At 41.1% G+C, this 24,667-nt stretch overlaps 1 protein-coding gene across 1 annotated transcript in view; it reads right to left on the bottom strand.

Moving 5' to 3' along the window:
* The window catches only part of ITPR2 (inositol 1,4,5-trisphosphate receptor type 2), a 428,506-nt gene that overhangs the window by 79,610 nt on the left and 324,229 nt on the right, over positions 1-24,667 (bottom strand). Inside the window, exons 46-48 of the mRNA XM_054719205.1 lie at positions 12,793-12,900; positions 9,558-9,750; positions 7,073-7,198 (exon numbers count right to left, since the gene is read on the bottom strand). Of these exons, the coding sequence (XP_054575180.1) occupies positions 7,073-7,198; positions 9,558-9,750; positions 12,793-12,900 (427 nt within the window). The remainder of the gene's footprint in view (positions 1-7,072; positions 7,199-9,557; positions 9,751-12,792; positions 12,901-24,667) is intronic.

The raw sequence follows: 24,667 nt of genomic DNA, 5'->3' as shown, positions 1-24,667 counted from the left end.
TTTTCAGATAGTATTTGGTTTGCTGAGATTTCCTTTCCATTATACAAAAAATTATAACCATACACTTAAAACTGGGCATTTGGTCCCTTTAGTGAAAGAATTCACATATTTAAGGTACATGCTAGATAAATAGCTAAGTATGCTAAATACATGCTAAGTATGTATTTGTGAATTAATAAAAAACTTAAAAGTTATATAAAATGGCTATTAATTTATAGTATTGTCAATTAACAATAATTTATAATCATATTTTGTAAGAAGAATATTGATTTATAGTTGAAGATTTAATGCTAAATCCTATCTAATAAAAGAGTAATATGCAAATTGACCATACCTCTGCTATACCCACAAGCCACGCCTACCATCCAATCAGGAGCGAGTATGCACATTAACCCAACCAAGATGGCTGCAGCCATGGAGAGAGCTGGAGGCTTGTGTTTCCCCAGAAATGGAGGAAGCCAAGCTTTCCACTTGTCCTGGCCTGCCTTGGCCTCTGCTTAAGGCTACAAAGTTTCAATTATAGAAGATAAATAAATCCCAACAAAAATGGCGGCAGCCTCGGAGCTGGAGAGAGCAGGAGGCTTGAGGTGCCCCCATGATAGAGGAAGCCAAGTTTCCACAGCCCTGGCCTGCCTTGTCCTCCGCTTAAGGCTACAAAGTTTCAATTATAGAAGATAAATAAATCCCAACAAAAATGGCTATGGCCACAGAGCAAGCAGGAGGCTTGGCTCCACTCAAGGCTACAAAGTTTCAATTATAGCAGATAAATAAATCCCAGATACCAGGGCCTCCGGGGGGCATGGCTGGCCTGCAAACCACCACAGGCCCCTTGCCCAGGCTGCCCCACGCCCCAAGAGAACCCCCACCCTATTCCAGGACTCCCTTCAGGGCAAACCAGCCGGCCCCCACCCATACACCAGGCCTCTATCCTATCTAATAAAAGAGTAATATGCAAATTGACCATCACTCCAACAAACAAGATGGCTGCCCCTATGTGGTCAAAGATGACTGCCCCAATGTGGACACAAGATGGCCACCACAAGATGGCAAGCAGGGGAGGGCAGTTGGGAGGAACCAGGCCTGCAAGGGAGGGCAGTTGTGGGTGATCAGGCCAGCAGGGAAGGGCAGTTGTGGGGGACCAGGCCTGCAAGGGATGGCAGTTGGGGGCAATCAAGCCTGCAGGGGAGGGCAGTTAGGGGTGACCAGGCCGGCAGAGGAGGGAAGTTGGGGGTGACTGGGCCTGCAGGGAAGGGCAGTTAGGGGTGACCAGGCCTGCAGGGGAGGACAGTTAGAGGCAAACAGGCTGGCAGGGGAGCAGTTAGGCATCAATCAGGATGGTAGGCGAGTGTTTAGGGGGTGATCAGGCTGGCAGGAAGAAGCGGTTAGGGGCAATCAGGAAGGTAGGCAGGCGAGCAGTTGAGAGTCAGCAGTCCTGGATTGTGAGAGGGATGTCCGACTGCCTGTTTAGGCCTGATCCTAAACGGGCAGTCAGACATTCCTCGAGGGGTCCCAGATTGGAGAGGCTGCAGCCTGGGCTGAGGGACACTCCCCCCCCCCCCACCCAATGCATGAATTTTGTGTACAGGGCCTCTAGTATATATATAAACCAAAATCCTCTGACAAACCCTAGAGAAGACAATATAGACTATCAAACCAACTTTTACCCAATGAGGATGGGAAGGGCGTCTGTCTTCTCTACTTAATTTATATTTGTATTGATTTCTACAATAAGCATGTATTGCTTTTATAATGAAAAAAATTTAGAATGCATTCTATACATTTTTAAATCTTAGAAAGTATAAAGTTTATCCTCTAAAAAGAAACTTCAAATTGCAAAATTAGAGACCTCAATTTAATTCACGTAATGGAAATCTCCTATCTACCTGACACTGACTTATTGATAGTCTCCTGTACAGAACATGCTGCTTCTTACTTTCCAGTCTCTCTCTAATCATCTGCCTCCCACATACTAGTAGACTCATAAGACTTTTCTGTTTTCTCCACCTTACTGCAACCAGAGTTGACATCCATCCATAAATCCATAGGTGGTCTTCACTATTGTGTTTTACTCTTTACTTCATTCCTTCACTAGAGCATGAGCTCCTTGAAGAAAGGACAGCTTCACCAACCCTTGTATCTCCAGGGTGTAGCAGAGTGCCTGGCACATAGCCATATTCCATCAAATGGTTGTAACTGAGTTGAATGAATCAAAATCACCTTGAGAAACATATTTTCTTTAACACAAAGTACTTTAGGGGAAAAAGAACTACATCCACATTCAAATATGATGTATTTTTTTATTTTTTTATTATTATTTTTTTAATATATTTTATTGATTTTTCACAGAGAGGAAGGAAGAGGGATAGAGAGCTAGAAACATCAACGAGAGAGAGACATCGACCAGCTGCCTCCTGCACACCCCCCACCGGGGGATGTGCCCGCAACCAATGTACATGCCCTTGACCGGAATCGAACCTGGGACCTTCCAGTCCGCAGACCGACGCTCTATCCACTGAGCCAAACCGGTTTCAGATGATGTATTTTTTAAAAAATCACATGCTATCTGATATAAGAAATTCCCTCAACAACAATTTACTCCACTAAGTAGCCCACCCTTGCCGAACTGGGCAGGGATGGTAGGCATGATACTGTTCAACTTCTGAACAGACAGGTAGGCGATTCCCTAGCATCAACAGCTGCTGCCTCAGCCACACCCAGCTTAGCCTCAGATCTCAACTTCAGCACAGGTTTCTTTGGAGAAACATATGCTAAACAAAGAAACCAATTAACCAAATTAAAAAAAAAACAAAACAAGCCTACTGCCACACAAATAAGGCCTGGATTCCTAAACAAATTAAAACAGGGCTCCTAAAGCCTGACAATGAAAGGAGATTATCTGCAGATGGGTGGGAGGGTGGAGGGCCCTATAAGATGATCCTCTAAGAAACACTTTCCCCTTAAGAATCTCCCTTCAATTACTGCTCTATAAGGAAGACACTACTCCTTTATTAACAGATTTTTCTTCTATTAACATAGATTCCTGGATTTTTATGGGTCATTATATATTATTGTCAATATTTTTTTCTCAAATTTTTCAGGTTTGGCCACCGGGAGACCTTTCAAGTTGGATGCTGTGTTCTTAATATGTCCCCATCATTTTATCCAATTTGTTTTAGCACTTTTTGAAAGGAATATTAATGATCAACTAATTCATCTTTAAGTTGACTCAAAGTGCTCCTGGCAAGTTGTCATCGGTCATCAAGTCCATGCCTGAAAATGTGACATTAGAGAATATGCATATCCTGCACAGAATATTTCTTCTCCAGCCAGTTCTGATGGCCAAGTCTACTCATCAGTCTCAACTTTGTTTCCTCAGCCTTCTTAGCTACCCCAAGTGTGCAACTGAAAGGTCAGAGACTCAGCTAATCCTGATAAAAAATTTAACCTATGTTATATTAAATAACTCATCTAAGAACTATAATCACATTGCCCAAACACCACCTTGGGATTCCATAGTGCCCAAATAGCAGCTCATGCCTTCCCTTCCCTCTTTGTACGTCCCCACACCCAGATACCTAATATTGAACCCCCATCTTGATGACTACTCTTAATTCTGTTCAGTCCTTTTGAAGAATAAAGTCTGCGTCTGCACCTGATGACAAAGCACCATGGTTTCCAGTCTTCTTTTCATTAGTCCTATTTCTTTCTGAGGTTGGAGCCTTACTCTAAACTCCACTATATATGTGGTTTCAAGTTCCTATCCTGGGAGCATGTTCATAGTTATTTCTGGACTCCACTCCCCAGTTATTGGGCAAATGTTACTAAGCTTCAGATTCCTTATCCATAGGGCAAAGTGCAGGATTGTCAGGAAGATTAAATGAAACTATATATGTGAAGTGCTTAGCATTTTGCCTAACCCAATCTGGTCAATAAATATCATCCATTGTTATCATTATGATTAATATTACTATTCTGTTATTAATCAGGTAACGATTAAAAATGCATCAGGGATTCTACTTTCTCCTAAATGAGTAGATGTCTAGAGGGGTGGCACTGCCCATCACCATTATATTTCATGTTCAATAGGGGGCAGCAGAGGCTACATACATTGGCTCTAATGTCAAGTAAGAAATATCATGGAATGGAACTCAGAAAAAATTATGTTGTGTATGAAGATTTGTTATCTTCCTGTTATTCTTCCAACCCAATCATCCATGTAGAAAAGTCTTGGATTGGAACCAGTGAACCCTCTACTCTGCGATCTGCCATTTTTTAGCCTCTCTGGGTCCCCATCTCTTTCTCTGTCAAATAAAGGTTTGATATTAGATAATTTCCATATCTAAGACTTTATGCTTCTACAATTTACTCTTAGCATCTGTGTGCATATGATACTAATTTATCACTTCAAGCTGGACTTTTCTCCTATAAGAGTTACATTCTTATAGGGTGCTATCAGCATGGAATGAGATAAAACATAGTGAAGAGGAAAGCTGTCCAACTTCCTGTTGTTTTTGTACCTTCCCCACAATGGGTGGCCAGATATTTGCTATGTTTGTCATTGCTATTGAACTCACACATCCCCTCCACTGTCAAATATTTTTCTTTTAGCACTGGAATGCCTTCCAAAAGGTCAAACTTTAGTCATGATCATCTTACCTAAATGTTAGGACTTTGATATCTATTATCTTACTGGACCTTTAAAAGAGTAAATTACTCCTGGGATTTTATTTTCCTTCCTATTCACCTCCAGTTCATCTGCTATAGATTTAAATAAGTGTTGCTCTTATCCTACCATCCCTTTCATTGGGCTTCCCTGTGTAGTAGTAACATTTACCTTCTATCAATATCTACAACAACTAAGGTTTATTGAATGCTTTACTCGTAACACCTCATTAAAGTCTCACAATAATCCTATAGACAGATGACATATCTTGTGGTATTCTTGTGGTTATTATTCACTGACTAGAGGCCTGGTGGACAAAATTCGTGCAGAGGGGAGGTGGTCCCTCAGCTTGGCCTGCACCCTCTCGCAGTCTGGGAGCCTTCGGAGGATGTCTGACTGCTGGCTTAGGCCCACAGGAGAGGCTCCCACCACGGCTGCTGCGCTCGCCAGCCATGAGCCTGACTTCTGGATGAGGGGCGCTCCCCCTATGGGAGCGCACTGACCACCAAGGGGCAGCACCTGTGTTGAGCGGGATCAGACTGAAACCGGCTCTCCAACCTCCCACTAGGGGTCCCGGATTGTGAGAGGGTGCAGGCCAGGCCGAGGGACCCCACTGGTGCACAATTGAGGCCAGGGAGGGACACAGGAGGTTGGCCAGCTGGGGAGGGACCGTGGAAGGGCTCCAGGGCATGTCTGGCCCGTCTCACTCAGTCTGATCGGCCGGACTCCAGCAGCAAGCTAACCTACCAGTCGGAGCATCTGCCCCCTGGTGGTCAGTGCACATCATTGCGACTGGTCGACCAGTCGACTGTCTGCCCCCTGGTGGTCAGTGCATGTCATAGCGAGCGGTTGAGTGGCCTAGGCATATCATGAGCATATTACGCATTGATTGGTTGAACGGACAACTGGACACTTAGCATATTAGGCTTTTATTACGTAGGATAGCTCTCATCTTTTCCTCCAACCCATTCTTTCCATACACATTCCAAAGTTATTCACCTGACCATATCCCAAGCCAGTAACAGTTTCCCATTCACTTTGCCAGACTTAAAACAATTTCTACAGTCCCACCCTTTCAAATATTTCTCTTATACTTTCCATTTCATTACTATGAGATAATTCCTCTTGCCTTTGCCTTTGTAAAACCTCATGTAGTATTAGTTTAATAATATTAATTCTATAGTCAATCATTCATGTAAAGAAGTCCTAGTCTAGAAATGAGAGTTAATCTTTTATTCTGAGATATTATCATATTCTGTCATATTAAATTTTTAAATATATTTCAGATTTCATGTATACTCATTATAGAAACCTTATACAAGACAGAAAGCAAAGAGAAGAGAGTAAAATGTAAATTCCACTATTTAAAGTAATCACATGAATATATTTTGGCATAAACCCTTAATTTTCTCATATCTATATATATAAAAGGCTAACTGACCAACTGTACATCCATCCAACTGTCTGACCGACCAACCGGCAGTACATATGATGCGCACTGGCAATTTAAAAATAAACGTTGACTCGTGCATACACAATGTTTGTCCCCATCTCATACACCTCCCATTTAAATTAATTCAAAGACAGTTTCCCATGATGCCAGCATTTGCAATGATTATCAATAAATCACAAGGACAAACTCTAGACAGAATAGGAATATTCCTACCTGAACATGTTTTTGGACATGGTCAGTTATATATTGCTTTCTCTTAAATTTGAAGAGTGTGTGACATTAAAGTTAAAGTTATAAATACTTTATCACAAGGGAAATTAGTCAAGCACTCTGAAAATGTTTTTACTCTTAATGTGGTATACAGGGAGATATTAGAATAAGTTTAATGAATTTATCAGTCATTGTTTTTATCAATGTTGTTTTTATATCATGCTTTTGTAATTTTTATATCATGTTTCTATTGTTATATCATGTTATTATTTATTAATCAATTTATGTATTATTTTTATATACATTTTACTAATTTTCTTTCTTCTCTGACACTTCTATTATAGAGAAAGGGTGAACAGTGATATTAAAATATTTCTTCTAATTAATTTCCTTTCAATCTGCACAAATCTGTGCACCGGGCCACTAGTATTTATATAATTGATATGATGATGTATAAAAATGCTTTGGGCAATAATAGGTAGAAATAACAATTTTCAGTGCTTTATTTATCAATATGTAATATAGCTCTTCTGTATCTGAGTTTTTGCAAAATAACATTTTTGTTGACCATAGTTTTCTGCCTACGCCACTTACTATAATTCTCTACTTCCAACGACTATAGAAAAATCGATTTAACAAGAATTAAATCATTATTATTATGAAGCTCTAAATAGTTAAGAACTGCATTGAGAGTGTTATTTTAGAACTTTAAAATATTTATCATTTAAAGAAAGACAAGCACTTGCCTTCATCTCCATCATCCCCAAATGGGTAGAAGAGAGCAACAGCTAAATTGATGAACACGGCCAAGTTGAAGGAGATGCTCCCCCAGAGAGATATGTGTCTCGAAAACCAGAACAGAGCAGGGTTATCTAGTAAAGAAGACGTGCAATGGGATAGAACAGAAAAATAAATTTTGGTTTCCACATATCAGTCCTACTGAAATAACATTTTCCTAAATGCATTTTTGTAAACTAGTATAAAGCATATTTAAATAAACACTTAATATGCCTGATTTTATAAAGTTGATAATCAATACCATGAAAAAGTTTTCTATTTGATTTCTTCATCATTTAGCCAATTCACAACCAAACCATTGTAGAAGGGTGCATAATTTTGCAATTGCTAATGATGGATAGGAAAGGTGATTCTGTATTAATTCTCTCTAATATATCCCTAGAGAAGATTAGGTTAAAGATAGGTTAGCAGCTGCCTGAGGCCACTTTTAATGGAATGGTACACACTGCTATATAATTTAGTAAAGCTGATACCTTTGTCCCACACCAATGCCTTAAAGTCAAATAAAAAAACAAAACAAAACCCTGGCACAGATCTATCTCTGATGAAAATTCCTATGACATAGACACAGTTACCTGAAACTCTGAAACTTAATAGCATGGCCTGGTACCACTTCTTGGGAACTAGTGATTTACAAGAACTGGTTGGGTTTGCAATAGCAGAAGAAAGTAAAAGATACAATAAGAACTACCCACAAGTGACAATGGCTTTGCTGAATAATTTCAGAAAAGGAACTCTGTATTTTTCACCAGAAAAAGAAATAGCAAATACATTTATTGCATACAATTTACATCAAACAAAAATCGGGTTTTTTTTCTACCACTCCAAAGTAGTTGAACAGATATATAATGCATGTAAGTTTGACCACATGACTTTTCAGGTCTTGTCCATTCTCTAACTTAATATGGAATGAATTGAAGGGGGAAAGCACATGAATTTTCAAATAAAAATGATAAACTTTTCAAATTATTTTCTGTGAATTCCAATCTCTGAGGCCTGTTGCTTACTGATAAACTAGCCTACCCTTCCATACACAGTGTCATCTTCTCTGGGAAGGGAGCATTTCAACACTAGAATAGGCTACGACTAACCATGACATTAAGTTACTAATGTATCATAAGCTGTAAGTATCTGCATCTCCATCATTGCAGAATGAGGAGTCCTCACTGTTAAAAGCAGAATATGAAGGTGAAATTAGAAGAGGTTGATGCAGATATTGGTAATAGATCCATCAAATGAATTAGATCCTATCTATAACCTCACAATAAGGTGCTTCCAATTTTTAAAAGTAAAACATGTACTGGAAGTTATTTGAAGATTTCTTTTTATAAATGACAAAATATTTATCCAAAAAAAGCTCAGACCCCACAAACACGAGTTCATTACTCAATTTACCTTTTGTCAAGGATAAAAATGGATGTTTTTCAAATTTCTCAAATAAAAATGTCGAGTATTCATATGTATTCTGGACACCCAAAATTTTCTCTGAACTTCATAAGATTCTACCTAGTAAAATGCTATGGGAGAGTAATTTCTTTATTTTTTCAAATATTCTGCTAGGAAAGCCTGGCAATGCATGCCACCACCTTATCTTCAAAGATGGTGTGTCTCAGGCTCCACTCAAATTCAAAAATCGCTATAATTCCTAGGAAACTAGAATGATGACACAATGCTAAATAGAGATATTGAGGACATACGCCTGCTTGTCTGGAAAACGTCCCCAAAAGACAAAAAAGACCTAATCAAGAGTTTCCTTCTATCAATTTTTGTTGAAAGCTCATGATATTAGTTACGTGGGAAAGTGAGATTTTATTTTAAACTCTCAATTTTTTAAATTTGAAGATTGAGTATTTCCAAGTAAACTGCAGGCCTGAGAAATAAGTCATGGGGAACGGCATTATGCTCATTTTCAACTTTAAAATGATAACATTTCTATTAGAATACAAGCATCACACAATTTTTAGTTTGATTTGGCGATGTACAGATATAGGGAAAGAAAGACTTTCTGAATGTCGTGAAACAACCCACTCCATCCTAAGATCCTAAGGCGAGAGAGGATGAGCGTGCCGGGACCGGCATCTCCATGCCACTCACTGAGTGTTAAGGCCAGTCAGGGACTATCTGGGGACTTCAAACCTGCAGCTGTTCGACAGTTGAAACATACAACTGCAACCTCGTATTTCATCATATTTATAAAAGTATAGGATCAGCACTGGAAGGTGATCTAAGGCAGAGGTTTCTGTTGCAGGAAGCTGCAGGTGTCTTGGCTCCAGCGGTAGACTGAGCTTACATTCTGACGGCTGTAGGGGATGTCAGGAACATCAGATGGCAAGAAGTTAAAAACCAGTTTAACTGAGGAGTGTCCTGTGTCCCAAGGTACCAATGGGTCTACCATGACGCCCCAAACTCACCATGTTCGTTTATGGTACTTACTCCTGATTTTCTTCTGCCACTTCATCTCATTGTAGAGGTCTTCTGTTTGCTGGAAGAAGTCGTTCACTTTGCTGCCTTGCTCGTCCCTTTCTGTCATAGTGAACACACGGCACTTGGACTCCCGCGTCAGGTATTCACATATGTTGGGGACAGGAAAGACTATCTGCTCCATGGTCCTGTCGTGCCGGACAATCTGCAAACATTAATGTACAGGTGCTTTAGCCTTTAGCACCTTGGTCTTAGCATACTGTGTTTTTATGTTAAAGACATTTTATGAAATCAGTTAATGAAGAAAAAAAAAAAAAAAACAGGCCAGTTTGAAGTATCCTAGATAGTCCTTTACTGGACTACTTTACATTTTTCTCTTTAAGGAAGAGATATTAGCTGACTAAAGTATCACAAATATTATACTTCGTTATAAATAACAAAAGCCCAAGTCTTTATTCTTTCTGGATTACCATTAACCCCATTTTTACCTTCATGAAGTACAGGAGAGAATTAAGAGAGGGTGTTAATTAGCAAGTGATTAGCTAATCGCATTATACCCTGCACTTGATATATCTGCATCTTGTTCTTAGCCTGTCCTTCCTAAAAAGGGCTGTTGGGAGACAAATGGCCTACTCAACATGATGCCAGAGAAAGGTGCTTTATACCATTAAAATAGTTTCCTATTCGTGGCAACACATAATTTTTGTAGGTAGAATATCCATTCTAGCATATACCTATATATAAATATTCATTATTTTGAACTTTTCTTACTTGGTATTTGTGACAATTTAATGTTAGATTGAAAAAAAAAAAAACAGGCTGAATATTTTCATATAGTTTTACTATGTAACAAGGGTCTGTGAAAACCAAATCTGAAGGTTCACATTTACATATGCTGCCCAACCCTCAAGAATGAACCAAGACTGGCCTAAACCAGAAGAGTGGCCTATTTCCCTCTGCCACTGATGCGGTGTTGGTGAGCATGTGACCTACTTCTGGAGAATGAGGCATGAGGAGAAATATCCTGGGAGGTGGGGGGAGGTTTTCAGGAAAGATTTTTGTTTCCAAAAAGGTAGAGAGCCATTGAGAACAACAAAATAATAACAACAACAAAACCAAATAGCTAACACAAAAGTGCTTTTTGCCTGTCTATTCTTTGTTCCTGCTGAGAACAAAAGGTAGTGTAAGGGGATGATGCCTAAAACTGTGCAGCCATTTTACAACCAGGAGGCGAGACATCACCAACATAACAAAGAAGGCTGAGCAGAAAGATGGGAAAATCCTGCATGTGTGAAGACAGTATTATTATTATTATTATTATTATTATTATTATTGATTTCAGAGCGAGGAAGGTAGAGGGAGAGAGAGAGAGAGAGACATCAATGATGAGAATCATCTATCAGCTGCCTCCTGCATGCCCCCTAATGGGGATCGAGCCCCCAACCCTAGCATGTGCCCTGACCCGTTTATAGGTCAACACTCAACCACTGAGCCATACCGGCTGGACATAGTGTGCACTCTTTATCAGAAAAGATTTTTTTCCTAATTATTAGAGTTCCAAATTGGATCAGTTCCCCCTGAAGTAGTGAGGTCTCTAGCACAGGAAGAACTGAAGGCAGAACAGAGCTATTATAAAGCAATGCCTCCTTGGGTGGGTGAGTAGACCAGATAATCCACAAGGTGCTTCCTATTTCCCAGGACCTTTGAGTCTATAACTTACAGACAAACTCTGATTTTCCACAATATTCACCATTGTGGTGATATGCCAGATACAGTGTTCAGTTTCGGAAATACAAAGATGACCAAGACCTGCCTCATGCAGAGGACGAGTGACACATAAGAAGCAATATTGCATGTTACACTAACAGAATGACCACACTGTGGCAGGAGCACAGTGAGGAGAAATGAACGAATACTGTGAAGAAAGGAGGGCAGGTCATATGAGGTGGTCTTTGAGTGAGCATGAGAATTGGTAGAGAGTAAATGCTCAGTACATATTTACTGAATTCACATATTTCCAGCTAAATCTAACCTCACTGCTGGAAACCAATAAAAGTCCGACTTCAACAATAGCCGCATCTCTCACACACCCCAACCCCCACCTCTGGCTTACCCACTCTCCCTGCTATTCCCGATCTCTTCTAATCACCTAGCTTTGCACTTTGGCTTCTGGGACCTTCCTTAGAACCATACTGGTTTGGTGATCTATTTGTATCCATTTCCCCAGCTCCCTGACTTTGCCAGCCTCCGGTTCCTAATCACCTGATGCAGAAAGCAACACTTTGCTGCTGGTCCATCTAATAGTTTCCATTAGGTCAAGTCTCCCACAAAAGCTACAGGAATATTAATGTTTATAAATGCTAGCAAGGGATCCATTCTGTGACACAGGTCATAATGCTCATTATTCCAAAGGTTTGGCAATAGTAAACAATAAGGTCCAGTGATTATATATCACGAGAGTTAAGAGCAGTGATACCCACCAGGCACTTTGCTGAAAACTAAACTATATCTGCCAAAGTGAATGAATGTTTGAATCCAAATTACTAGCGACAAGCGTCGACCACTCTCCTCACTTCTGCCCGATTAGCTCTGCCAACTAGCGTCAGAATGACACCATAGCTGGTAAATGACAGCCAGATGGGTCTCACAACACATAATGATAAGTCTGTGTGGACCCACACCTCCTGAACTGCCACCGGCCATTAAAGAATGTCTCCTTTATGGGGGTGGGGAGGCCAACTGTTGCATACTGAAAATGGGAACTGTTACCCCATCCCAAGTTTATGCTAGCGATATAAAAACTTTATTAATGACTTCCGTGTTTCTTATACTTCCGAATACTTTCTTACACAGAGATCTCTATTTTAATAAGCCTTCTGTAGTTTTTAAAAAGAAACCTTTTCTTAAATGACCGCTTCTATTATAAATTTTTTTTTCTCTAAAACATCACTGCTCTGCAATGACAGCTTCCATGACCAAAACAAAACAGAACCAAAACTACCTTATTAGTTACAAAAGGAAACTTAAATATAGTCCTGGCCAAAACACAAAAGATAACTTTGAAAAAATGTTGCGTGCCTCAAATTTTTGTAGATCACTCCTCACATCTCATCTTTTAGTGCATACTTTTACAGTTTATATCAACTTGGCTTCGTTGTTCTGGGAAACACTTATGAAAAAGGTCTGAAATAGAAAGTAAATATATCTTTTCACAGTTGGTCCCTCTCAAGAAGTAATGGATAGTTACCTCAATCTGTGCCGTGTGGTTGGCATAATACTTTAAGGCTTCATCTCCATCATCTGGATCTGATCCTGGTTTGAGCATCTGCTGTAATAATTTGTTGTGACGGGCCAACTAGAGGGGAAAAGAGAGAGAAAACAAGTTTTAGATCTTCCCCACGCCCTTTCCTGGAGACACACTTTGAAATCACTTTGTCCACTTGTACACAGAGCTGCACAGTTCTGGGGCTCATGGCAATTAATTACATGTCAGGAAGGCATGTCTATTTGAAAGGCATAGACAATGAAATCACAAGAATCCACTATTACTACATCAATCTTACATTTTTATTTGGGAATGTATATGTTCTTGGCTTAAGAAAACTATGTCTTGTCCAGAGTAGTTGCTCAATTAATATTTGTTGGTTAAAGTTGTAGCTTCCATAATTGTATAATTGTGCCAGGAAAAAGTAAATCTCAGTGATAGGTAATTGTTATTCCCCTATAATAAATTTAAAGTACATGCACATGTAAAACAACTTGGTCAACAGTGTGACAGTCCAGTGCGGATGGGACCGATATAATGGCAGTTTCCTATATACACGAAAATAGGTATGTGTGTTTCAGAAGAGTTTCTCTTATGGCATCTAATCAAGTTCGTACTGAACCCCTATGCTTCTGCTTATTCACACATCAAAACTGGCACTTTATGGGTACATATCTCAGTTTTATTATAATTGAAACCAGACATTTAAAAAACAAAAATCTCACCGTAAATTCTAAACCACTGTCACTAGAAGTAATCTTTCTCATTTGAATGCCTATGGCATTTGTTGACTAATTCTCTCACTTTGTAGATAACTAATAGTGCCTTCACTGTCAATTTTATGGTTATATTAAATAATTCCTGAAACCTTGAAATGTCTTTAACCTTTTAGATATTCTATTTTGCCTCAAGTTCCCAGGGGGCTTTAGTAACAAAGAATCTCCATAGGATTCTTTTATTCATAACACAGTTCCTGTCTCTTACTCTGTTGCAGGCACTATCCTAAACACTTAAGTACATGATCTCATTTGACCCTACTAAGAGATCCTGGAGACACACTCATTTTTATTTTTAATCTTCGCCTAAGGATATGTTTTTATTGATTTTAGAGAAAGAGAGAGGGAGAGAGGGGGAGAAGGAAAGAAGGAGAGAGAGAGAGAATATTGATTGGTTGCCTCCTGTAAATGCCCTGGCCAAGGATCAAATCCACAACCTTTTGGTGTATAGGATGACACTCCAACCAACTGAGCCCATCTAGACTGGGCTGGGTAGACACTCTTATTATCCCAATTTTACAAGTGGGGAAATTAAGGCATAGAGCATTTAAGGGACTTGTCTGCGATAACATAGCTAGACAATAATAGAGCCAGTATTAAACTCAAGCAGTCTAGTTCAAGTCAGTATTTTATCAACATTACAGACTAACAAATAAGCATTTGTATTATTTGTGGGATGTTAATTCAAATTGTGATTATAAAGAATGGAGATAAATTTTAAACAATAATCCAGAACCTATATAATGGAGATAAATTTTAAACAATAATCCAGAACCTAAACATTATCTTTGTAAGTGATAATTTGGTAAGTTAAATATTCATTCCATTAATGCTGCTCTAGAGCAAATCATTTTAGAAGCTATTATTTTAGAATTGAATTTTAGTAATATTTATAAACTAGAGGCCCAGTGCATGATTGAATCATGCACGTGTAGGGTGCCCTACACGCTTTCGCTTTCGATCACAGGGGAGCTGGGTGCCTGTCCGCTGGTGCACCAGGCGCCGGAGGCTTCTGAAAGGCCTGGTCCCTGAGCGGAAAGGCATCCAGCTCCCACACTTTTGTTTTTGACCGCGGGGAACTGGGTGCCTGTCCGCTGGTGCACCAGGCCTTTCAGAAGCCTCAGGCGTGGCAGAGGCTTCTGAAAGGCCTGCAGCCTGAGCGGACAGGCACCCAGCTCCCACGCTTTCCTTTCGATCGCTGGTGCACCAGGCCTTTCAGAAGCCTCTGGCATGGCGGAGGCTTCTGAAAGGCCTGGTGCCTGAGTGGACAGGCACCCAGCTCCCACGCTTTCCTTTCGATCGCTGGTGCACCAGGCCTTTCAGAAGCCTCCAGTGTGGCGGGGGCTTCTGAAAGGCCTGCTGCCTGAGCAGACAGGCACCCAGCTCCCACACTTTTGCTTTCGATTGTGGGGGAGCTGAGTGCCTGTCCGCTCAGGCATCCAGCTCCCCCGCTTTTGATGGTCCGCTGGGCGGGATGTCAGCTCGCTGCCCCAGAGGCCCCTTCTGTGCTGCAGCACAGACATGGCGCAGACGCTGAGCTCATGCCGCTGCTGGCGACGCAGCTCAGCATCCTGCCGGCCCAATCAGCTACCCCGGCCACCCCGAGTCCCGCCCCCCCGCGCCTCCTGGCCAATCGTGGGCATAGTGAAGGTATGGTCAATTTGCATATTTGTCTATTATTAGGTAGGATCACTCAAGAAAACTATTTCCTGTTTTATACAGGTTGGGGCAAAAGTAGGTTTACAGTTGCGAGTTCGTGAAACAAAGTTTATTCCTGTGCTATTATTTAATAATATTGTATTATTTTCCATCCAAATAAGAATGGGAATAGAGGAAGTAAAAATACAATGAGGTGAACTCCTGAAAAGTATTGTGGGGGGCCAAGAAATGGGTGATAGCTAGAGAAATGGATAAAGTACAAGGAAAGGTTTTTGAAAGATGAGTATTATAATATCATCTTTGTTTGGTTTTTGAGAGAGAAGAAACATTTGCTAGAGCAATGTTTTGACCAAGTAAGAATGGAATGATCTCGTATCTAAATGGAAGTGTTTGCCTTATATAGAAACAATTCACCCAGTGCGGGCCAGAACACATGTTGGCGAGGCCAGTGAATGAGGCCAGTAAGCATGTTTGTGAGTTTTTGTCCAGAGAGGTTCAGCTGTCTGGTTCCTTCCATGCAACGAATTTAAATGGGCCCATGAAATCTAAGCTGAATAGGGAAGGAAATGAAGCCAGAAAGGACCATGGAAAAGTGATAGGATCAATGAATTGTAGCTTCTGGTGTCGTTTAAAAAATGTATTGGAGTGGAGGTGCTAGAACAATTAGAAGTGCTGCTTAAGAAGGGTTAGTGAGAATGAGATGCTTGAAATGAAGCCTATTGACAAAGTGTAGGCAGCAATGATTGATTAGGAATAGCCATCGTCTATGTCGTCTATGTCCATGGTCAAATTGCTTCTCACACTTCCACCCTTCCCTGGTCAGAGCCACCTGGAATACTGCAGTAGCCCTTTAACTGGTCTCCCTCCTCCATCCTTGTCCTCTAGAGTCTAGCCTTAACCCAGGAACCAGGGCTATCCTGATCAGATCATGCTTCTTCTGCTCAAAACCCTCTGAAGACTGCCATCTCATTTAGAGCAAGAGCCAAGTCTTCGCCAGGGCCAACAGCACTATAGAACCTGCCCCGCTACCTTTCTGAACTCCCCACAGTCCCGGCCACCCTGGGCTCCGGACTATGCCTTCCACATGAGAAGCATGTTTCCATCTTAAGAATTCTGTAGCCACATTTGGTTTACTATTCCCTGCCATGCTCCTGTTTATATGACTAAAGAACGAAAACAACCCCAGGTTCTAAAGAAGAAATAGCATCCTTTACTATTTACTATTAAGTGCCTTGGAAACCAATGGTGAAAACACTTGGTAAGTTTCTGGATGAGTATAGCACACTTGTGGGGAGCCATCACAGTAAGAAATCTAATTTAAATCCTAATTAAAAACTGAAAGACAGCTAATGAAGATTTTCAAGGACAGCCATCTATGATATCCAACGTTACCTGACAGAGACCCTCACAACAATACTTGAAATTAGCTGATGTCACTACACAGCATGGTCTGAAAAACCAACCAACAATCAATATTAGCAATAATGACAGTGTGAACATGGGCAGCAGCACTGAATGCTAAAAGGGAACAATATCATGGGCAAGAAATCTCTGGGTCCTAGTAATACTTTCAATCCACAACAATCTTTATCAGGCAAAGTAGTAGCAATTGCTTTATATATTGGGTGGACACGGTGCTTACTTAATAAACGGTGCCCAAATAATTTTACCAATAAATAGCTCTTATTAGCTCATTAATACAAATAGAAACACTAGTCCTGATGTAATATATGAACAGAGAGATGCGTACATATTAATGCAGAGGGCTCAAAAGCATTGGTGAATAGTTATCCTTATAAAAAAATAAATAAAGACATATCACCCACCAGGGAAAGATTGCCAATAAAGGCTAGGGATTTGAGCTCATTGTGTTTTAAAAAGAAAAAAGTAAAATTAATCACTTCATTATTAATCATAACATATTTTTAATTTAAATACACATGCAACACCAAATAGGAATAAAAATATGTATGTATACATAAAAGGCACACACACTTGTAAGCACACATATAACCTACAGCATGGTCTTTGACTAACATTGTGCAGTTTTTTAAAAATCAGGATTGGGGAATAAAGATGACAAACTCAGGCTTTTTACTTTCAGTAACTTCTATTTCACATTTATCTTCGTATCATTAGGATTTTAATGTTCGTTTCCATTTTGTTCCACACTAGAATGGAGTAAAAACATCAAGCAATTGCACTTGAGTGATATTCAACAATAATTATTCTTTGGCTCTTCTCATCTGTGAAATTTTTCGTGTGAGTTCTACTTTTATTAATTGGTAAAGGCAACTGCCTTTCCAAAGATCACAAAATGAGCCGGAGCCTGCAGGCAGAATAATTGCCTTATATGTTTCAGATAATAACTGTACAACGCTTTTATACCTAACATTTTTCCTGTTTGAAGCAGAGAGCAATCCAGAGAAGAGTGTATAAACTAAGATTTTACTTATTCTAACATGCTTAAAACACACAAGCCCTGTATTTTCAAAACATTTATTTTTCTCTGATTGCGTGACCCTATGTGCAAAGCACAACACTACTGTGAAATTATAGGGTAAGAAAGACTTTTTTTCTTCTTTTAAACAACCCACTTTCTAGTTGGAAGTATTCAAACAATTATTGAAATATAATTCATATGAGGAAAATAAAGGCAGAAATACAAGGAATCATGTTTGATTTGTGGCTTTCAAAAGAGAATCATGGAAGAAATGCATCTAATAAAAGTTTTAAGAAATGGGTAAAATGTTCATGTAGAAAGGGGAAAGAGGATGGCACAAGGACGTCAGTCATTCTGTGTAGAGAAGAATTTGCATTAAAATAGGCATGGAATATGGGGGGTGGGAGACAGGACAAGAATTTGGAGCCATACTAAATACCCGCATGAGGAGTCTGAATAGAGAAGACGGTTATTTCTAACTATTTCCATCAAAAAGATACATTTAAGACCTAACCACCAGTACCTGTTAATGTGACCTTATTTGGAAATAGGCTCTTTGAAGATGTAAGGATGTTAAAATGAGATCCTACTGGATTAAGAGGTAAATGTGGGCACAGACACACACAGGGAGAATGACATTGGATGACAGGAGAGATTGAAAGGACGCCAAGCCAAGGAACACCAAGGGTGGCTGGCAACTAGCAGAAGGTAAGAAGATGCGGGAAGATCCTACCTGAGAACCTTAGAGAGAGCATGGCCATGCTGACCCTGAGATTTAGGACTGCCAGCCCCCAGAACTGAGAGGGAGTAAATGTTTGCTGTTTTAAGGTATCCAGTATGTGGTAAGATGTTCTGGAAGCCCTAGGAAGCTGTCTCAGTCTGTTCGGGCTACTGTAACCAAAAATACCACAGACTGGGTGGTTTATAAATCACAGAAATTTACTTCTCACGTTTCTGGAGGCTGGGAAGTTCAAGATCAAGGCACTAGTACAGCGTTTGGTGTCTGGGGAGGGCTCCTTCCTCAGGAGCATATGTCTTCTCAATATAAGCTCACTGGCAGAAAGAACGAGGGCTCTCTCTCCAGTCTCTATTAGAAGGGCAAAAACACCATGCATGAGGGCTCCACCGTCACAGCCTAATCACCTCCCAAAAGCCCCACCTCCAAACCCCAGCACATTGGGCATTTGGGATCCAACATATATGTATGGGGGGGGGGGCGGGAAGGACACACACACACAGCAGAAGACAATACAAATACAACATAAAGGGCGTTTTCTTCTAGCCGTGGCCAGATAAACTGAGGTCTTCTTACCCATTCTCTCACCTTCTATCAGTAAAGGAATTTGGGGGTTAGAGGGGATCCACTTGGGAATGGTGCCATCTGTCCAGAGCTACTCTCCGGACTGGGAGGTCCTTTATAAAGAAAACAGCCCAAAGACCAACTACTCCTCTAGAATAGGGATGCCAGAATCCTTATTCTTTCAGGAGTAGGGTCAAAGCCGTGTTAGGGAGAAGAAAAGCCAGTTCCACATGAGACATTTCAGCTGTGTGGTCTCAGCAAGAAATTGTTCACTGTGGCAGCGGATGCCTGCACTCAGACACATTCGACGGAAATCAGCTTCAGGCATTCCTACCAGAGGAGCACTCCCTTCCCACTTCAGTCAGCAGAATCAAGGCTTCGGGGAACCCCCATCAATGCCCAGCTTCAGTCTGAGGTTAAACAGTGAAGGGCTCGTTTCTCAAGGCAGAAATGGTGGGTTTCCCAAAAGGAGCGGGGTGAGAACATGAACGAGCCAGGGTGGGGGGTGGTGGGGAGGAGGAGAGTGAGAGGAGAGGAGAGAATACGGCCCAGGGTGTCACAGAAGGACTGTGGAAAGCAGATCAAAGGGCGGATTCTCCACCAAACAGCGTAACTGAATAGGGCAGCTGCAAAAAGCAACAAATCTCAGTCTTTCTTAAAAAGTTAATTCTTGTTCTTTCTTCTCTTTCCCAGACGTCTTCATTCCCTAGCCAAATACATTTGTCTACATTATCTTGAGCAGAATTTGGATTGAAACTGGAAGAAGAGAGAAAGAAAGAATGTTCATTTTTTTCTAGACTTCCAAAATAGGCTCTTAAGAATCCAAAGAGAAAGCCCGGAGGAAAGTGTGGCCAGGAGGAAAGCCGGCAATGAGCAGGAAAGAAAACAGAGAGGGTGTCCATTCTGAGGAACAGCGTGTGGCGAGCCCGGGAGAGAACGCGGCCCCTGAGCACTGTGCGAGGCCGCTGTGGAGGATCCGTGGACCCGCAGACCACAGGGCCACAGGACACCCCCCCCCCCCGCCCCCACCGGGGAAGCTGCACCTCAGGACTGTTTTCTCTCATCCTGGCCACACACTCAGCAGCTGAGGGAAGTAAGGAACTGGTCCCTTCTCTGCCCCCCAGGACTGAAGGAGGGACCCTAGAACACCATCATTAGCCTTCACCATAGAATCTTTACCAAAGGAGTTTTGTTTTTTTAAAAGAGGTTTTATTTATCTAATATCTAAACTAAATTCTTTATGATTCCTAGAGGTCAGTTTGTCATTTCCATTACAACAGTGGCCAAACGAAGACAAAGATATGTGCAAAAGGGCAAGAAATTTGCCAAAATTAAAACAACAACAACAACACACACACAACTAATTTTCAGATGATCCAGACTCCTATTTATTAGGGTCTGTCTGAAATTATAGCAAAATCAATAAAAGACCTTCAGGGATTATAATGAATACATGTTTGATAGCACAACCCTTGAAGCAGGGCAAAGTTATTGGAGAGAAAAAATAAAGACAAGTCTTTGAAATTTCTGGGTCTCACTGATACCTTGGTAATAACCGGGTTATTATTAAGAGGGACGGAGTAAAGGGAAGACTAGATAAAGTAGGCATGCCATTTATACAGCTTTGCCAGGAAGCTGTAGTAAACTTTCTCCACGTCTATTCCCCTCAGATCACTGGGGGCAGGGACTGGACAACAGATGCATGCCCAGGGGGTCTGTGTGACATGGGAAGGTGCTTACCCATTAGTCACACCTGGGAACCAGTCAGCGGCCAGAACAGGTGTGGCCCCTGCAAGGGGGCAAACCTGAACATTTAAACTACCAGACATAGGAGCCCCTCTCCCTCTTGGCTCTTGGCCCTCTAGGGAGGGACTCCTGTTGCAGGGGGCGCATTCCTCCGCATTTGCATGGCCATGTGGACTCCTCCACAATGGACAATGGACTTTAGCCTGATGCTCTGCTGGACCCGGCTCCGCCATGGAAAGGACACTTTGGACCCCGGCCCTGCTTCTGGCTTTGCTGAACCCACAGCGGCTCCTTTTCCAGGACTGAATTAAGCGGCATGAGACTATGGAACCCGAGAAATGTAACTCCAAGCAAATAAAGCCTCGTACCACATCTCATTTGCCTGAGGGGATTCTGAAAATGCTTATTTCAGCAGTACCCCCAAGAACCCCACTCCCACCAATGATGGGGAAATATGGCCCACCAATCTCTTCACAACATCACTATTCCCATAAAGGAAGTCATGTATTCCTTCAGACCCAGAGACAAGAGGACACTACTAGTTCAGTAGCTTCTTCAAGCATCTAGAAATGAATTTGCTGGGCATTTACCATCATGTCCCCTCCCTAGGGATTTTTCAAATGTGGTTTGGGGAACACTAGAAGAACAGAAAGATCTTTCTCCATAATAATTAAAATAACAACATGTGCGTGTGAGTTATTAACCACTTGATTTTAATGTAACTTCCTTACCTAGAATGTAAGCCCTAGGAGGACAGGAATTTTCTTTTGTCACCGTTGTGTCCCCTGCATCTGGAACAGTTTGGCACGGAACAGCTCCTTAATAAATATTGAATGTATGGATGGATGGATGACTGGAGGGATGAATGGCACAGAGTGTTTTCGTTTGTTCAATTTTTTTAAGGTAAATGTGGTTAATTTTCCAAAAGAGATTGATTTTTAGAAAATGTAGAATTACAACTTGTAAATGTGAAAGATGTTTTAATTTCTATTTCTGGAATAAAGTGATTTAGCCATTCACTTACAACACAAAGATATTAGAATTTAGAGCATTGCCTATCTCCTCAAAAGCATCTTGATTCTTTCATTGTTTACAGCGATTTCCCCCATGGCAATGAGATGAAAAATGCCATCTTTCTGAGGCCCTTGACCATATTAACATAGGCCTTGTGGTTGACTGGGAAAACTTAGAGGCCTTGCTCTCAATGTCGTTGTTGGAGTGAGTGGGCTTATTGCCACACTGGGGGACTATAATCGGCTCTGCCGCTGACCCTTTATGGGAACACATACAAGTCACTTGACCTTCTCCTGTGTAATTTACCCAGGAAATAACAATAACACCTACGATACTATATCAAAGAGAATCACTGGAGGGCCTGTGATCCTAATGCTCCGTAAGCTCCTCAACCAACCAGGTTCAGGGAAGAGCACCGTGCTACTACAATTCTTCTCTCCTCTAGGACATACCTGTTCTAAGAAAGAGTCCATTGCTTTCCTGTTGCTCATGGCCTTGACAAAGCTTCTTTAAAGTGGCTTAATTAAAGGCTTGGATTTATAATGATGAGTTCCACACCAGTTCTCACACTGCCAGTGTGCGCGGGGATCCCCTCTGAAGTGCACAAATTAGCCCGACGTAAAACCAGGGGTGGAACGTGGGGGATTGAGAAGAAGCACTGCGAGATAATTTTCAGGAACTTGAAGTTTAATTGCTTGAAAGTATCTCAACCCCAGTTTGCAGCTTTCTATTTCTGAGTTACATCCGACCGAGAAACATCATGCTAGTGCCATCTCTATGTTTAACTGTCCCGTCAACCGCTGCTTAAAAAAGGGCCAGCTTTTGTTAGAGTGATTCTCAAAAGTGAGAGAATTATTGCTCCAGTGAACTTCTGCATTTCAAAAGCAGACCTAATAAAGGAGAAAATGAGGTGGCAAGGTGAATCTGAACTCTAAGTAAGGATTCAGATTAGCTGAATCAAAGTGAAAAGAGACAAGAATTTCTGAACATGTATTTTGTTATTTGTTCAATAGGTGACACCCAACACCCTTTTAAATGTTATCTAGTCATTCAGAAGTTAAATTACCCAAGTTGCAAATGAAAAGACAAAGGGAAGGCATGCAAAGACAAGAGAGGAAGGGAGGGAAAAAATTGAGAGGAAAAGTCACTTAGAAAAACATATTTTCTTTTCCTAAAAAAATATATCGCTAACTGGTAGAGAAGACATTTAAGGATACAGGTATTAAATACAAACATATTGAAACTACAGACAAAGTTACTGCCTGCATTATAAGCTTCTTTGGTATTTTATGGTGAACTATCGATAAAGGAAACAATATTGTAAGATCCATAAAGCATGTTAAAATGACCAAGACCCGCTTAGCCTAATCCAAAAGAAACAAAAAATCTCCTTATAACTTGAGCAATTATGAGCTAAAGGCAATAATTAGTGTATTCCTTGCATGTTCATTCTAAAATACTTAATGATAAACCTCTCCTCTGGCCTGGTAATTCTCTAGGCATTAGGGCCATAACATTAAACAACACACACAAGCCTCCTGTCCTTACAGAGCTGACCTTCCGGTGGTGGGCGAGACATAAACCAACATATATATGGTTTATCAAAATGGGAAAATGCACAAAAGAAAAGAAAGCAGGAGATGGGAGGAATGAGCACTAGGGGGCCGGAGGTTGCCATTTTAAAGCAAATGGTCAGAGACCACGTTAATAGAAACTTAAAAAGCAGAAGAAACAGCAAACTCAAAGGCACAAAGCAGGATTATGTTTCTTGGATTCAAAGTAGAGCCATGAGACCATGGTGGCTTGAGCAGGTAAGGAGAAAGGTGCCGGAGAGGTGGGTAGCGGGGGCAGAGGCACCAGATCATATTGGGAGACTTTAGAAGCCAATACCAAGATTTGACTTTTGCTCGGAAATTCACAAGTATTTGAAGGTTTCGAGCAGAGAGGTGACATTATCTACATGACATTTTTAAGGGTTCGGTGTAGCTGCTGGGCTAGAGAAGACACTAAGAAATGCATGGGTGAATGGAAGTGGGGAGAAGTTAGACGCCTACTGCAATAATCCAGGTGAGAGATGGTGGTGGTTTTGGACCAGTTGGTAGTGAAGGATGAGGGCAGATTCTGGAACATTCTGTGCCAGAAAAGGGATGATGACAGAGATGGCTAGAAAGTAGGGTTGTACAGTGGTTTAGCATCACAGGCTCTGGATGGACATGAGTTTAAATCCCTTCTGTCCTACTTGTTAACAGAGCAACTATGGGCAAGCAACTCAACTTTGCTAAGCTTCACTATTTGCAAAATGAGGTTAACAACAGTGCTTTATTAATATTTATCTCAGTGAGCTGCTGTGATGATTAGATGAGACACAGTACCTGAGACAAAGGAAGCACTTGATAAATATGAGCTAAAATAATAAAAAATAAGAATAATCAGGAACACAATCATAAAAAGGCTCCTAAGCCATGTTAATGGGCATACACTCTGCTCCACTGGAAGCTATTGCAAAGTTTCATGGGGAGACAGACACAACAGGTTGGCATTTTAAATAATCCCTCTGACTTCCCTGTGGGATTGAAAAGGACCTTGGATGGAGGCAGAGACAGGAAGCTGCTGCCATTGTCCAGGCAAGAAATGATGATGGCAGGAGAGGAAACTGATGGCAAGAGAGAGAAGACTGGGCTGATCTGAGAGACATTCAGAAGGTGGAACTGACGGACATGCTGTCTGGGGGCGAGGAGGGAGGCAGTCAAGATGAATGCCAGGTTTCTAGCTGGATACCTGGTCTGAGAATCATGCATGCCACTCACTGAGAAAGGGAGCTCACACTCATTCCAGGAAGAGGCACATGACCATCTCAAGACTGATTCCCTGAACCACAGCAACTCAGATTGCAACACACAGGAAAGGAGATGTCAGGCC

The sequence above is a fragment of the Eptesicus fuscus genome, chromosome 7 (genome assembly GCF_027574615.1).
Source record: "Eptesicus fuscus isolate TK198812 chromosome 7, DD_ASM_mEF_20220401, whole genome shotgun sequence".
Classification (NCBI taxonomy): Eukaryota; Metazoa; Chordata; class Mammalia; order Chiroptera; family Vespertilionidae; genus Eptesicus; species Eptesicus fuscus.
This window is presented reverse-complemented; position numbering and strand designations above follow the sequence as displayed.